Below are 15,837 nucleotides of genomic sequence, written 5' to 3' on the forward strand. Positions count from 1 at the left end.
TAAATTTAATGCTATCTTTTTTCTTTTCAGCATGTTAAAATATTTTCATCAGCATATTTTAAATATAAAACAATGTATTTCTTCCTCAATAAGTAAAACTTAAAGTATTTCCAAGGGACGTACTGAAATGAGCAGTCATTTTTTTTGTTATATGGTACTGTATTTGTGCTCAATCTGCTCAAATAATGTTGTTGTTCTTTTAATTTCATTTATTTATTTATTTTATTTTGCAGTACTAGAGTTTGAACTCAGGCCTACATCTTAAGCCACTCTCCCAGCTCTTTTTTGTGAGAGATTTTTTTTCTAGCTAGGGTTACTCGAACCATTTTCCTGGGCAGTCTTCGAACTGTGATCCTCCTGATCTCTGCCTCCTGAGTAGTTTGGATTATAGGCATGAGCTACTGGTGCCCAGCTTGTTATATTCCTGTTTGCCTGTTTTCCTTTTTAGAGAAAACTGGAGAGCAGTGTGTCCCACTGTGTCCCAATGCTCAACATGAGAGACTGGCATATAATGGGTACTGGTCACTGTTTAATAAATAAATGGTCCCTGCCTTTTGGTTATACAACTTTTAAGGAAAATGTTGCCACGTAAAATGTTAGCATAATGTTACAAAGAATAACATTTAATACCAAGGAATGGCATCATCCTTGCTTTTTGTTCATTGGGTGGGTAGCCTGGTTCAAGTGCCCCCCATCTCTGGTTGTCCCTCTGCTGAGGTTGGAGGCAGAAGGTGGCAGCAGTACCCATTGCCTTGGTGCCTTCAGTAAGTTGTAGCAAACCTGACTGTTGCACTTTCAAAATTGACTGGGCTGCTATGGCACCACTTTAGAGAGGACCTCAGGAGGGGATCCTGAAGGCAGTGTGTCCATGGCTGAGCACCCTACTGCTGACATAGAACCTTAATGATGCAGAGGAATGAGTGCCATTGTTCTTTCCAGCTCTGAAATAACCCATACATGCACTTCTGCTTTTTTCTTTGCCAATTTTACTTCACTCCACACTTCAAACATATATTTTTAAAAGTCATTTGTTTTTAAAAAGGAGTTTTAATTGCCAGTGCCTAAGCCAGCTTTTCTAAGTGGATTGAAGCTAGGTGTGGTGGCTAACATCATAATCACAGCTACTTAGGAGGCACAGGTAGGAAGATGGTGGTCCAATGCCAATGGTGGCAAAATTGCAAGACCCTATTTGAAAGAAGCAAAAAGGACTGGGGGTAAGGTTCAAGTGGTAGAGTACTTGCCTAACAACCTGAGTTCAAGCCCAGTAGTCCCCCCAAAAAAAGTGAATTAAAGACTATCAGAGGGAGTTTTTTTTTAATGAACTGTTGATATTTCGCTTGGAATTAAAATTCTTTGTCAAAACTCAAGTTGGGAATTTAAGGTAATGAAAAATAGTTGAAAATTTTGTTGCAAAGGAGAGAAATTTAAGAAAATGATAAATACATTAAGTTTATTAAGTGCTCATTACTTTTGTAAAATAGAGCTGATATGGGCTAGTGAAGTGGCTCAAGGAGTAACAGCACCTGTGTGGTAAGCATGAGGTCCAGAGTTCAAACCCCAGTGCTGCAAAACAAAACAAACAAAAACCTGATAACTGAGCTATATTTATTGTGTCTTAGATTCTTTAGAGCTTCAGTAGAAAATAATCTGAGAAATAGCACATTATTTAAGTTTTGCGAATTATTTTTCCTTAGGAAGATAGGAAAATTGAATAATATATTGACAAGATTGAAAACCAGCAATGATGCTTGGTTGTTTTCAGCTTTCTATTATGTGGGTTTTTTTATTTTATTTAGTTTTATAGAAATTAGAAGGTTATTAGAATGCTAGCTTTGAAGGATTTTAATTTTTTTTAAAGAAAATGCTATGATCTTCCAATTCAATATTGTAATTTTACTGCAGGATAAAGAAGAAAACAAGGAAGGAGCAAAGCATTGATTATAAATGTCTTAATAATGAGCAAATGTAGCAGGAAAAAATATATTAAAACAAATATAAGGTAGGTGGATGTTTTTTCAGTTGTGTTTAAGGTTCTATGTAGAGACTAAAAGTTAAAATGATGGATAAATTAATAATATAAATGTACTCATACATATGTATGTGTGTATGTATATATGTTATAATAGCCTGCTCTCAAACTATTCAGCTATTGAGCTCAGGCCTTCGTCTTCTGCCAAGTCCCCTGCTGGGCATGGTAGGGATAAGTGGACGCTCACATTTGGCTTTTGCCAAGTGCTGTAGCCTTTCAGTGATAAAGTAGGTCATGGATGTGGATGTGGACAGGTCAGTGGAACTGTAAAATTAGAGGAATCCACAGAATTTGAGTCATCTTCCTTACCTTAGGCTATACTTGAACCTGACTTTGTAAAACAGAAGACAGTGTCTACCATGTTTTACAGAAATCTAAATAGAATTTTTCACATTTTCTTTTGATTACTTTCAGAAACATTGTTTCATTAGTTGGATTAGCAATAAAGAGAAAATGATAATTTCTGTAAAGTTATTTGAAAATAGAGAATATAGAAATAGTTTTACTGATTTTTCCTGTTTCAAATGTATTCTAATTTTAAAAGAGGTAAAAAAAAAATTGCAAGATCATATGGTCCATCAATGTAATTTGTCTTTGCAAATTGGAGACAACTGAGGCTCTAAATGTTTACGAATTAATTGAGCACTTTAATTATAATTAAGAAACTGCCTGTCTTAATTATATTTTTTGGCCTGTATTTCCTTTTCCTTCTTTACTCCTAACTTTTGTGGTACTGGGGTTTGAACTCAGGGCCTTACACTTTCTAGGAAGGTACTCTACCACTTGAGCCACTCCACCAGCCCTTTTTTGCATTGGCAATTTTGAGATAGGGTCTCCCTTTTTCCCTGGGCTCTCTGCACCAGGACTGCAGTCCTCCTATGTGTATTTCCCTATGTAGCTCAGATAACAGGCCTGCACCATTGAGCCTAGTCATTGAGGTAAGGTCTTGTGAACTTTTTGCCTGAACTAGCCTTGGACCACAATCCTCCACCTCCCAAGTAGCAGGGTTTACATTCCTGAGCCACCGTGCCTGTCCTCCTAACCTATCTTTAAAAATACTTTTTTTTGGCCATGCACCAGTGGGTCATGCTTGTAATCCTAGCTACTTAGGAGGCAGAGATCAGGAGGACTGAGGTTCAAAGCCAGCCCAGGCAAATAGTTCCTGAGACCCTATCTCGAAAAATAAACATCGCATGAAAGGGCTGGTGGAGTGGCTCAAGGTATAGGCCCTGAGTTCAAGCCTCAGTACCACAAAAAAGAAAAAAAAAAAAACTTTTTGGGCACCCATGATAGCATTCCTTTAAAATGTTTTTCTTTTGTTTTTTTTTTCTCTTGCTCATGTGTTTCATCCTCGTATGTAGATATGCCTAAGTAATTGGTTATCAACTGCTTCAGTTTCTGTAATTGCAAATATTTTATGTGTATATTCCTTTGTATTCACTTCTTGAAATGATGTTATAGGTTGTCTACCTACCGTGTGTTCAAACAGTAGTGTGTGGTTGTTTACTGCTTGGAGGAGTTATTACAGTGTGATCTGATGGTCAAGAAAGTAGTTAATCCTGAAATCTTTTAAAAAGTTTCTTTTTGTTGTTGTTGTTATCATATTATTGTGGTATTTACCAAAAACACCACAATACCATTGTGGCATTTACCAAAGTTCTTACAATATATCAAAGTTGAATTCACCCCTCCATCATTCTCCTTTATCTCCCCTCCCCCCCATTCCTGGAATAGTTTCAACAGGTCTCATTTTCCATTTTCATACATGAGTGCATAATATTCACCCTCCTACACCCTTTCCCTATATCCTCCCTAAACACAGTTTTAATGCAGGATCTTGTTTTAAAACTAATTATTTTAACATGTTATTGAATTAGACATTGCTGTATTTGCTTTTCCATCAAAGGAGACACAGAAGATTTCAGAAGAAATATTAACCTCCTAAGAAAAGAATGTTACTCTTCTTAATTATTTGAAGACTTTTTTTGTTTTGGTTTTTGTTGTTTAGTGAGACAGGGTCTCAGTATGTAGCCCAGGCAGGCCTCAGACTTTTTTCCTCCTACCTCAGTCTCCTGAGAGTTGGAATTATAAGCATGTACCACCATGCCCAGCTCAAATTTAGAAGTTTAACTATGCACAGTTTAGTAATTCTTACCTAGTTTTTAGAAGTGTGGAACCAAATATTTGCCAGTTTTCTGCTTGTTATTAGTTTGTCTTACTTAATGAATTTTATTTTATATTTTTATTATTTTTATCTTACTTTTTTAAAAGCCCAGACTGGCATTGAGCTCACTATGTAGTCCAAGCTGGCCTTAATCTCATGATCTCCCTGTTTTAGCCTCCCAAGTGCTAGGATTACAGGTGTGCACCACCATGCCCAGAGAGAGAGATGACACATATTTTTATTTTTAAATGTTCTGTAATTTATACATGCTGATTGGTTTTTTCCCCTCTAATAAGGATTATTGATTAAGATTAAATGCTGCATAATTTATTACTTTGAAAAATTATTCTCTTAGCTTTAGTGCAACTATGTTTAATATTTGGCTGCTATAGAAAGTGAGGTTTTGGGCAGTATATTCCATGATGCATCTCTTCAATTTTAGGACATTTAGCTATAAAGTTTATAGTGAGCAATGCAAGATGATACTGGCTTTCTCTTCTTCATAAATTCTGTCTGGAACAGTTAAGGCTGATTTACAGATGTTAGTGTTGTTTGCTCCTCATTTATAGGTGAGTTCTGTGATAGTGCTTCACGCATGTCCAGCACATAAATGCTGCTTGAATCTTTGGTGCTGAGTTGCCTTAGGCTTAAGTTTTTGTGGGTTTAGGAGGTTGAACCAGAGAGCATTTGTACATAGGCCAGCACAATAAACTTCCTTGAAAATGATAGGATATATTTTTTTAATTGCTAGTGTTGTACTTCCCTTCAAACAGACTGATTTTAGCATCAAACTTTCACTGAATGGCATGCACAAAGTGCCATATTAAAGTGATCTAAGTAATGCAGGTGGAATAGGAGCCCACAAACCCAGTGCGAAATTACACAGCATGTTTGAATAAAGATTGTAACAGCAACCATAACATGTTCAAAGGACATCATTCTTCTTTTGCTTTTTTTTTTTTTTTTTCAGTACTGGGATTTGAACTCAGGTCCTTCACCTTGAGCCACTCCACCAGCCCTATTTTTGTGATGGGGTTTTTAGAGAGAGGGTCTCTCGAACTATTTGCTTGGGCTGGCTTTGAACTGCGATCCTCCTGATTTCTGCCTCCTCAATAGCTAGGATTACAGGTGTCAGCCACTAGCACCCAGCAGGGCATCCTTCTTGTAAAATGTCATCTAAACTGGAATACTCAGGCACTGACGGGGGAAGGAACCCTTGAGTCATAGTCAGAGGATCTCTTCACCCTCTATCATACTACCTCACAAGTGACCTCTAGAAGTCACTTACTACTCAGAACCTTATTTTTGTCACTATAGCAACATCTGACAGAATAATTGATTAATTAGTCTACTTAACACTTACATGTTCTGGACTAGGAACTGGGAACATGTAGCTCTTTAAGATGTGGTTCCTTTGTCTGAGTTGCTTATACATGTGTCAGCACTGTGGAGCAAAGGTGTTACATGCTAGACAAGCACTGTAATGGAGGGGGTCACATGAAGTGCACTTGGGAACCCTGAAGAGAATAACTAGTTCTGTCCAGGCCTGTTAGGATAGGTTTGTGAAAGATGATAGCCTTGAGGTAGGCCCTGAAAAATGAGAAAGAATTTGCATGTTGGACAAAGAAGGAGAGGTGGACAAAGAATGGGGGAATAAGATGAACTCTTGAAAAAAAAAAGTCTGTGCTGTAGGAGACTACAGCACAGAGCGAGGGAAGGAACCAAGTGAATGGAGGTGTGGCTGTGTCTTAGCCATCTTTCTTGTCACGGAGACAGAATGCCAACATAAGCAACTGAAAAGGAGGAAAGATTTAGTCTACTCACAGTTTCAGAGGTTTCCTTCCATCATGGCTGAAAAAGTGAAATGAAATCACATTATCAAAGAGCTTGAATGACAGTTTGGTTTGGTAATGGAGAAGGTGGACTTTGGAAAAAGATCTTGGATCAAAACCTGGCAGGTCAAGTATGGTGGTGCATGCCTGTAATCTCAGTTACTCAGGAGGAATAGATCAGGAGGATTGTGGTTTGAGGCCAGCCAAGGCAAAAAGTTAGCAAGATCCCTATCTCAACCTACAACCCAGGCGTGATAGTCCACTGTACCTGGCCCGAGCTCAGATTCTTAACTTCCTTACCTCCTTTTCCTTTTTCTAAAAGTGGCTCACACCTGTAATCCTAGCTGTTTGGGAGGCTGAGATTGGGAGTATTGTGGTCCAAAGCCAGCCTGGGAAAATAGTTTTTGAGACCCCATCTCAAAAATACCCGGAGCAAAATGGACGGGAGATGTGGTTTAAGTGATAGAACGCCTGAAGCCCTGAGCTCAAACTCCAGTCCCACCAAAACAATAAATAAATGAAATAATAACTAATTGTTTGTTTTATAAAGTTGAGAATCAAAACTACTAAGCATTTACCATGACAAATGTTCAATAAAAAGTACTTGTGGTTATGATTATTACTATAAGATGTTTGGATTTTATCCCACAGACATTATGGAGTTATTGAAGACTTTTAAGCAGAAATAGAATATTCTAGAAAGATATCTGCGGGCATGAATTGGAGCCAGGAGGTACAGTGGTGGCAGTGGGACTGTAGAGAAATGCTTAGTTGTTCTTTAGGAAAAAGAATCACCAGATGATACTGTAAGCAATAAGAGGGAGGGAGTTTCAGGGGTGACACTCTGATCAACTGGGTGGATGGTGGGGTCCCTTTTCCTGAGAGAGGAAACTCAGGAGAAAGTACATGTGTGTAGAGGAAGAAGAGTTTAGTTTGGGGCCCATCAGTTCTGAGGTTCCTTCAAGACATTTGTTTGGAAAAAACTAAACAGGCACTTTCATATATATTTCATATATGATTTTGGAATTCCAGAGAGACCTCTGGCTGGAGATGTAGACTTGGGCCAAGTCAGAGGTTTAAGACACATTTGAATCCAGAAAAGTGGGTGATGTTCAACAGGGAGAGACCTGAGAGAGTGAAGAAAGCTAAGTATCTGAAGATGGAAGGACTAACACTGTGTGAGGAAGGACTCAGCGGGCAGCTCGGGGAGGGACTGTTGGAGAGCTGGAGGAAGACAAGAAAATGCAGGATCAGCCGACAAGGCAGAGTTCAAGAAGGAAGGCGTTGCCAACAGCACGATGCTGCCAAATGGTCACGCGAGGTTTAGTGACAGATGAGTTACCTTCTCTACAGAAGCATTGGAGAGTCAGAGGCAAGTTTGGGTTGTGTGGGAGTTGGTGGGGGTGAAGAAATGGGGATAGTGTTGGCGGTTCTTTCAAGTAGTTTAGCAGAGGGGGAAGAGAGGTTTAAGAGAACAGCTACAGAGGGATTTCTGGTTCTGAGACGGTAGATTGGTGGGGTTGTGTGTGTGTGTGTGTGTGTACATGTTTTGCACTACTGGGGTTTGAATGCAGGAACTCACACTTGCTAGGCAGGCGCTGTATCACTTGAGTCACTCTGCCAGCTGTGTGTGTGTGTGTGTGTGTGTGTGTGTGTGTGTGTGTGTGTATTTGAAATGGGAGAGACTTGGGTTTGTTTGTTTTGGCATACTGGGGATTGAACTCAGGGCCTCAAGCTTGCTAGGTAAGCGCTCTACCACTTGAGCCACTCCATGTGGGTATTTAAGTCTTTTCTGCATTTTTTTTTTTGTGGGCCAGGGGTTGGAACTCAGGACTTCACACTTATAAAGCAAGCATTCTACCACCTGAGCCACTCCTCCAGTCCGTATTTAAGTCTTGATAGGAGAAAACCACTAGCAAGAGGAGAGGGGTTGCTGATAATATAGTGCCACTGAAGAAAGCAGAGAAGAACATGCCATCCAGAGAACAGATACAGAAATGTAGGAGTTGAGCCAGGCGCTGTTGGCTCACACCTGTAATCCTAGCTATTCAGGAGGCAGGATCGAAGTTTGAAGCCAGCCCGGGCAAATAGTTCATGAGGCCCATCTCAAAAAAACCCATCACAAAAAAGGGCTGGTGGAGTGGCTAAAAGTTAGGTCCTTAGTTCAAGCCCCAGTACTGCAAATAAAAAAATTTGGGAGTGGAAAGACAAGAAACAAGGAGAATGGTGGGTGTAGATGTGAGTTTATTGACTTGGTAATAGGGAAGTCAAGAGGGTTCTTAGTACAATCAGGAGGGAAGGTCCTATGTTGAGTGTAATTAGGTAAATTCAGGGATTTGAGAAAAGGGAGAGAATGTGAAACAGTTGGGGAGAATGGGAGAGTAAGCTGACCTGGGAAACTCAGAAAGATTGCTGCCCAATTGAGACTGAAAAATCACAAAGACAATACCTTTAATAGCACTTCATTTTGCACTTTTCTTTATTACTTTCATCAGTCTTGGTACAGGCATAGAGGTGACAGAGAGCTGGTTTTAGACAGGTGGGTATTTACTGAGATACCAAAAAAGAAAAGGGCCAAGGGAATCCAGGGAAGTGGGAAACAGCAGGTAAAATGAGAAACCATGCTAGCAGAGTAGAGTGGGAAACGAAGAAGGGAGGAGGCTGACAGGAAGGGAGAAAGTGGACTGCAGATCTCAGGGTGGTGGAATTATGGGTGTGGTGGGAGTAACTGAGGGAGGACCTAAACTGGAAGGATGGGATGGTGTAGTCAGAGTGGGATGTTGGAGTGAATTATTTCAGAGCTAGAGCAGTTTTGTCCACCAACAAGGTTTAGTGTGTGGCCAGCCAGTTGAGTAGATGACTGAAGTAGCATAGAGCAAGTCAGTCATTGGACTGAGGCATGAGAGTGAAGGACAGATCGTTACTTTGAATGTTGAACATGCAGAGAATGGCAGAGACGAAGCCTTTTAAGTCCGGGGCCAAAGTCCGCATCTGGAGGTGAGTAGAGCACGAAAATCTTCGCATGGACCTGTACAGGATGGGGCAGCTGGGTACCTTGGGCCTCCATGGAAGGAAGGTCTTGAAGATGGAATAGAAGAACAGCAGCTGGGAAGCAATAGTGGTCAACAGAGGAAGTGAAGTCAGTGTTGTGGCCTTCACTGAGTGTGGGTTGGTGAGCAGCTGCCTCTTGAGATAAATGTGGGGGACTTTGGGAGTTCCTGATAGCATTCTGCTAATGTTTGGAAGGAGAAAGGGGTGAGGGATTGTATTACAGGGAGTGGAAGCATTAGTTATGAGGGAGAAGATGAAGCGGGCAGTGGGGAAATGGGAATGTGAGGTGATATTGGATATGATTCTGGCAGGGGTATCAGGGCATCACAATTTAGTCCCCATGGCTTAAGAAGAGGCCTGGTATCTGTAATGTGTGGTACTAGGTGGAGGGCAGCAATTGTGAGAGCAGCAACTTAGCAGCTTGATCTGGTGTTGGGATGGGAGGTAACAAATGACTCCAAGTAGCAGTCTGGGAAGGAGATTAATGGGTACCTGCTGACCTCCATTTCTGCCATTTCACCAGGAGCCTCAAGGCCTCAAGGTGTTCTGATGTGACTGATACTTAACTTTGAGGGGGGAAAGGGTTGATCTGATTCTGACATAGAGACACACTGTGCTTGTTTTGGAACTTGAATGGATACAAGGAAAGTGAAAACTCCATGATTCTCAATAGGAGGGAGGTGTGTGTAAATACAGATGTGAGAGCTATCTTCAACACCATAGGGTTGAGGGAGTCATATTACATTTATTATATACACTGAAAAAGGGAAGACAGCAAAGAACTCTGGGATTGAGCTCTGGGAAATACCCAAGAAGATAATTAAGGTGGTTGCATGAGATAATATATATATAAAACACTTTCATATGTAAAACATTTGAAATCTGTTTTATAACTTCTAAAGTCTTTAATTATATCTCAAAAATGAGCCCTGTATAATTTAGGTTTATTTTCTTTAGCATTAAAATATATTTTTCTGATAGAGATCTTCTTGGATTCTATGATATGTATCATCTAAAGTATACTAAACATAACTAACCTTTTCTTGATGATTCAGAAGTTATTATAAATATCACTTACTAAATTGTCACTCACAAATCCTCCAATTTCTCGAGTGTAAAGAACTATGCAGCTTTATCCTATATAGATCCAAATTGCCACACACTTGAATTCTCCATCTGTTGATTATATTCTATGTTAAGTTCCCCTTTCTCGTTGTCAACTGTCACTTCCTATATCCATTATCTTCACAAAACATAAATGAGTATTCTATTCAAAATAAAAATAAATCATTAAACGTAGAACTAAGAGAGATTCTTGTTTTTAGAAATTTTCATAGATAGACTTTGGGCTGTTTGCCTATTAGTAGGTAACTTTTTCTTATTGTCTGTTTCTTAACTGAATTCTATGTTAAGATCAAATAGTTCAAACTTGATCCGCTATAGATTGACTCCATGGACACTGAAGGACTAGAGTAGAAGAAACATCCAAGCTGGAAATCATTGTCTAACTATTCCTGATCTGGTTCAACACAATCTTCTTAGCCCTTCTACCAGCCTTCCTCTGTCCCCTCCCCACTAAGTCTAACTAGCCTTCACCCCCTATACCCAGATTTTGTACTCCAGTCAGCTCCCCAAACACACTTTGGACTTCCCTTTCCTTCAACAGACAACTCACGCAGCCCCACCCTTGGGCAGATCTCACCATTCCTACCCTGTTTTCCAAACCATGTCATACACAACCTACTTCTAACAGTTTAAGAAGTTACTTTGTCTATCACTCGGTCTACGACTAAGCCAAGTGTTTTTCAAATTTTCACATAAATGGAATCACTTGAGTATAAAAAATTAGAGTGTGTGGAGGGAATCTGCACTTTTTTTCTGTGTTGGGGATTGAAGCCAAGACCTTGAATATGCTAGGCACAGGCCAGTGCTGTTCCACTGTAGAATCTGCATTTTTCTGGGACTGAGGTTTGAACTCAGAGCCTTGCACCTGCAAAGCAGATGCTCTACCACTTGAGCTGCACCTGTAGCCCATTTTTGATCTGGTTATTTTGGAGATGGGGTCTCTTGAAATATTTGTCTCAAATTATGATCCTCTCCATCTCAGTCTCCCAAGTAGCTAAGATTACAGGTGTGAGTCATTTTTAAAAACAAATAATTTAGTTGATTCTAATGCAGATTATCCAAGGACCATACATTGAGGAACCAAGAATCAGGTAGTTAATGAATTCCTCAGCACAGTCATAACTCACCCCTTTTGTATTTTCAGAGCCTGTTATGTAGATGAATAAACATTTCTGAAAAATCAAAATTTACTAAGAAAGGTCTTTCACCATGTAATTTTTGAGTTGAAACTTAGGTTTTAGCTGAACCTTATGAGAGCTGTAAACCTCTAGGTGTTTTTGCTCTTGTTATTTTTGAGATAAGATCTCGCTTTTGCCCAGGCTGGCCAGGACCGTCGTCGTCCTGTTTATTCTTTCAGCAAAAGCTGGGATGACAGGTACATGTCACCATGCCAGTTTTTTTCCTGTTGAGATAGGGTCTGGTTCCAGGCTAGCCCAGGCAAAAAAGTTCACAAGCATTCCTCCATCTCCTTTTCCCAGATAATACCCTTTCATATCCTACAGAACTCAGATTCTGTGACATTCTCCTTAGTAACTGTTACATATGCAAAGTAGAGCAGCGGAAATTAGCAATTTATGAATGAAGACGACTTATGTTTATTCGAACTTTGAGAGGCTATCCTGGAAAGTAATAAAAAAAGAGATAAATGGATTGGGAAGTATTAAGAGAAGACATTTTCCCATGGTGTAGAGTATAGGTTTTTATTTTAGTATAATTGATCTACATTGTCATGGTCAGTTATAAATATTAAAATGACTTTGTAGTATTGACTGTAGTAGTCAACAGATTAGCAAATGGAAGGCTTGGATTCACATAAAGGCTACTGAAATGCAAAGAAGGTATTAAGTGAGAAATGGATGAGAAAGAAAAGAAGTAGTAGATGAGAGAATATAGGATCTAGTAACCAATTAAACCTGGAAAAAATTTGGACATTTAAAAAAAATTGGACATTTTAATTCAAGGTTGTGATTGAGTTACATACTTCTTGGATATACATTTAGACAACTAAGGTAGAAAAAAACTGTGCTTTTTTTTTTATGTGGCACTAGACTTTGAACTCAGGGCCTCACACTTGCTAGGCAGGTCCTCTTTCCACTTAACCCACTCCTCTACCCCTTTTTTTGTGAAGGGTTTTTTGAGATAGGGTTTCACAAACTATTTGCCTAGGGCTGACTTTGTACTGCAGTCTTCCTGATCTCTGCCTCTTGACTAGCCAGGATTAAAGCCATGAGCCACCAGTGCTTGGCTAACAGTGTGCTATTGACATTTGAAAAGATATATAGCAGGCAGGGAGTAGTACCCATAAGGAAGTTATAAAAATTTAACTTAGCTTAATTAATTTTGTTTGTATTTTATATTTTTTATAATGGGATTTATTATAATATGATTTACCTTCTAGAAAGACTCCATATCAAAATCATTAACTTAAATTGGATTCAGAGGCAGAGTAAAATCATCTCCAAAATTTTTCCTGAAAAAAATAAAGAGAAGAACCCTTCTCTTTAAATAACTGGAGAGGGGCTGAGGATGTAGTTCAGTGGTAGAGCACTTGCCTAGCATGGGTGAGGCCCTGGGTTCCATCCCCAGAACTGCAAACAAATAAAACAATTGGGGAGGTTGAGGTAAGTGGCCAGTCCTTACTGATTCAATGTCTTGGGGAGGTTTGTTTTTCAGAAAACAGTTCTAACAAAGCAAGACATATAATTACAACACATTTAATTCAGACAGTGGAGAAACTCTTTCATACCACACTGTAGTTAAAGCAGGTGCTTTAGGGCTTGAGAGTCATAGAATAGTTATACTTTTCATGTAAAATAGAAATCCTAATTTTTCATCACTTATTCATACTGAACAGACCACTTAGCCCGGCACCAAGACTCATACCTATAATCCTAGCTACTCAGGAGGCAGAGATCAGGAGGATTGTGGTTTGAAGTCACCCCAGGCAAACAGTTTGAGAGACCCTATCTTGAAAAACCCCAACACAAAAAAGGGCTGGTGGAATGGCTCAAAGTGTAGGCCCTGAGTTCAAACCTTAATGTCACATGCACACACACAAAAAGAACACTTAAAATCATTTTTAAGAAGAATTTATTGTAAGATTGTCTTAAGTTTTAAAATAATCCTATAGTATTCCTATAAAATACTTTGCTGTAACCTTCATATCTAGCAAGCTGAGAATGTGTCTTAAGATTGGAGAGTTAGAATACTACACTGGACCTGCATCTTGAAGAAATAAGTAGTACAATTGGCTGTCAGAAAGGAATAACAGAAAGCCAGGAAGAGTGGTATTTGGTATTTCCAGATACTTCAGTTAGGGCTTTAATGCTTTTTCCTTTTTATTGTCTTTTCAGACAAATGACCATGGAAACAGTTGAACCTCAGCAGGATGGAAGTGTAACAGATTCTGTGGCAGAGAGTGATTCTGCTCATATGCAGACTCAGGCTGGCCAAAATTCAATCCCTACTTTAGCTCAGGTAGGCCATAGGCAGGCCCAGAGACAAATTAAAATGTATGCAAATGAGAATCATGGGCAGACTCTGGTTTCCTGTAGTGGATCTCAAATCCCCCATGTTCCCTAGTGATTGGCCATGTTTATTGATTTGACTTTGTAGCGAAGACATGCATTTTAGTTACTTTTGCATTGTAACACTCATTGATGGTGTTCCTACTTCCACCACCACCACCACTGTGGCAAGGGAAGATTAAAAACCCCTCCGTAACATGTAATCCTCAAATTTCTACTTCAATGGGTTGCTAATTCCAAGTTGATAGCATTCTAATATCGTTAGCTAGAAAAATGTCAGAAATCTTATTTGCACCATATTGTTGGCTTGCATTTCACTTGCTTTTTGTTTTGGCCTTGAATTTTGAATTGGCTTTGTTCAGAGACCACTAGTATCAGTAGATGCCTGTTTTTCAGTGCCTAAAACTTATTTCTGATATATCTATAAAATATGTACTTAAAACAAGCACATTTATGTATTGATTAGTTTATCACATACTGAAGAACTCCTGTGTCTAGGCACTGTTCTAAATGTGCAGGGATTTATAATTCCTGGCCTTGAACACCTCGTGGTATAGTGGTATAGACAAATACTTTAATTATAATTCTAGTCGCCTGCAGAGTACAAAATGAATAAGGCATATAGAGGAGGAAGTAGGCACTTGACTAGAAACAGTTTACAGAGGATTTTTCACTTGAGCTAGACGTGAAGGGCAAGTAGGAGTTTGCCAGGTTGCTGTGGGAAGGGAAGGAGATTCTGGGTAAGAGGGTAGAGTGTGCGGAACACAGAGTCAGCATGTGGGATGTCAGAGAACCACAGTCATCGTGCTTAACTGGAGCCTAGTGTCTGGGCCAGAAGTTGAGCCAGTGAAGGTAAGCAGAGGGTTGTTGACATCTTCAGATGCTCACTGTGTTGTAACACAGGGCAGGTGTGGCTGCCAATCAGCCAGCCAGTAGGGTGAACATCATCAGGGTGCCTGGTGGAGCCATGGGAATGGGGGATAAAGAGGGGTACTGAAACCTTAGCAAAATCTTAAAGGGAGACTGCAGAGGAGCTGGTGGCTGCCTGGAAGGTCTAGGGAGCAACAGGCCTTTGTGGGATTGTCCCAGGCCCAACTGGTTCCTGTGAGATTTCGTCTCTTCAGGCTGGGCCCCATGCACCCAGCCTGCTTTTCTTTCCCCCTTTCGGGTTGCCAACACCCACTCATTCCCTGGAGGTTTTCCGCAAGTTCTGTGGAGTTTCATCTCCCTAGCAACATCCTGCCACCCTGGAAGACAGGCGTGTGGGCCTTTTGCTTTAAAAAAAATGGTAATGCTTTTCTTGTTTCAAAATGCATGCTCAGGGCTGGCAGAGTGGCTCAAGTGGTAGAACGCCTGCTTAGCAAGTGTGAGGTCCTGAGTTGAAACCTCAATACCACCAAAAAAGGAAAGCATGTTCATTGTATAACATTTACAAAATAGATATTATTAAAAGGAAGAGCATACATAAAACTATCCTGATCTTAACATCCAAAAATTTAATCATTATGATCATTTTTGTGTATCTTCTTTCTTAGTCTTTTTTGTGAGAATCGAAAATAGTAGAATAGAATACACATATATTTTTTCATGAATTTGGACTCTTCCAGTGTTTTTATAACTATAATTCTTGCTGATAATTCTGCCATTGCTTGCTGAAGTTATAGTTGAAAACAAACCTCCCTTCTGCCTCTCCACTTCCCTCCCTTTAGATACTGACTCACTAACATCTACACACATCATTGTACCCCCAGACTATAGGCCAGTACAGTCAGAACTGTAGATCCCCAATGTTTTTAATTTTTTTCTCATGATACTGGGATTTGAACTCAGGGCTTTGCACTTGCAAGGCAGGTGCTCTATTACTTGAGACATACTCTCAACTGTTTTTTCTGTGGTTATTTTGGAGATAGGGTCTTTTTGTTCAGACCAGCCCAGACTGAGATTTGTCTATTTTACAATTCCCCCTGTCTCTGGAATGATAGGCATGCACCACTGCACCCAGCTTTTTTCTGTTGAGATGGGGCCTCACGAACTATCCACTCATCCCCCGCCCCCACCACCACTACCATTCTAGGCTGGCCTGGAATCCCAGTCCTCCTGAATTCAGCC

The 15,837-nt window shown here is 39.9% G+C and overlaps 1 protein-coding gene across 13 annotated transcripts in view; it reads left to right on the forward strand.

Annotated features, from left to right (window-relative positions):
- The window catches only part of Crem (cAMP responsive element modulator), a 71,474-nt gene that overhangs the window by 5,619 nt on the left and 50,018 nt on the right, over positions 1-15,837 (forward strand). For all 13 annotated transcript variants that reach the window (XM_074056376.1, XM_074056377.1, XM_074056379.1 and 10 more), the window contains 2 exons: positions 1,903-1,999; positions 13,555-13,678. In XM_074056376.1, the coding sequence (XP_073912477.1) occupies positions 1,956-1,999; positions 13,555-13,678 (168 nt within the window). In that variant the 5' untranslated portion in view covers positions 1,903-1,955. Of the gene's footprint in view, positions 1-1,902; positions 2,000-13,554; positions 13,679-15,837 lie in introns of those variants that run through there.

This window comes from Castor canadensis, chromosome 15 (assembly GCF_047511655.1).
Source record: "Castor canadensis chromosome 15, mCasCan1.hap1v2, whole genome shotgun sequence".
NCBI lineage: Eukaryota > Metazoa > Chordata > Mammalia > Rodentia > Castoridae > Castor > Castor canadensis.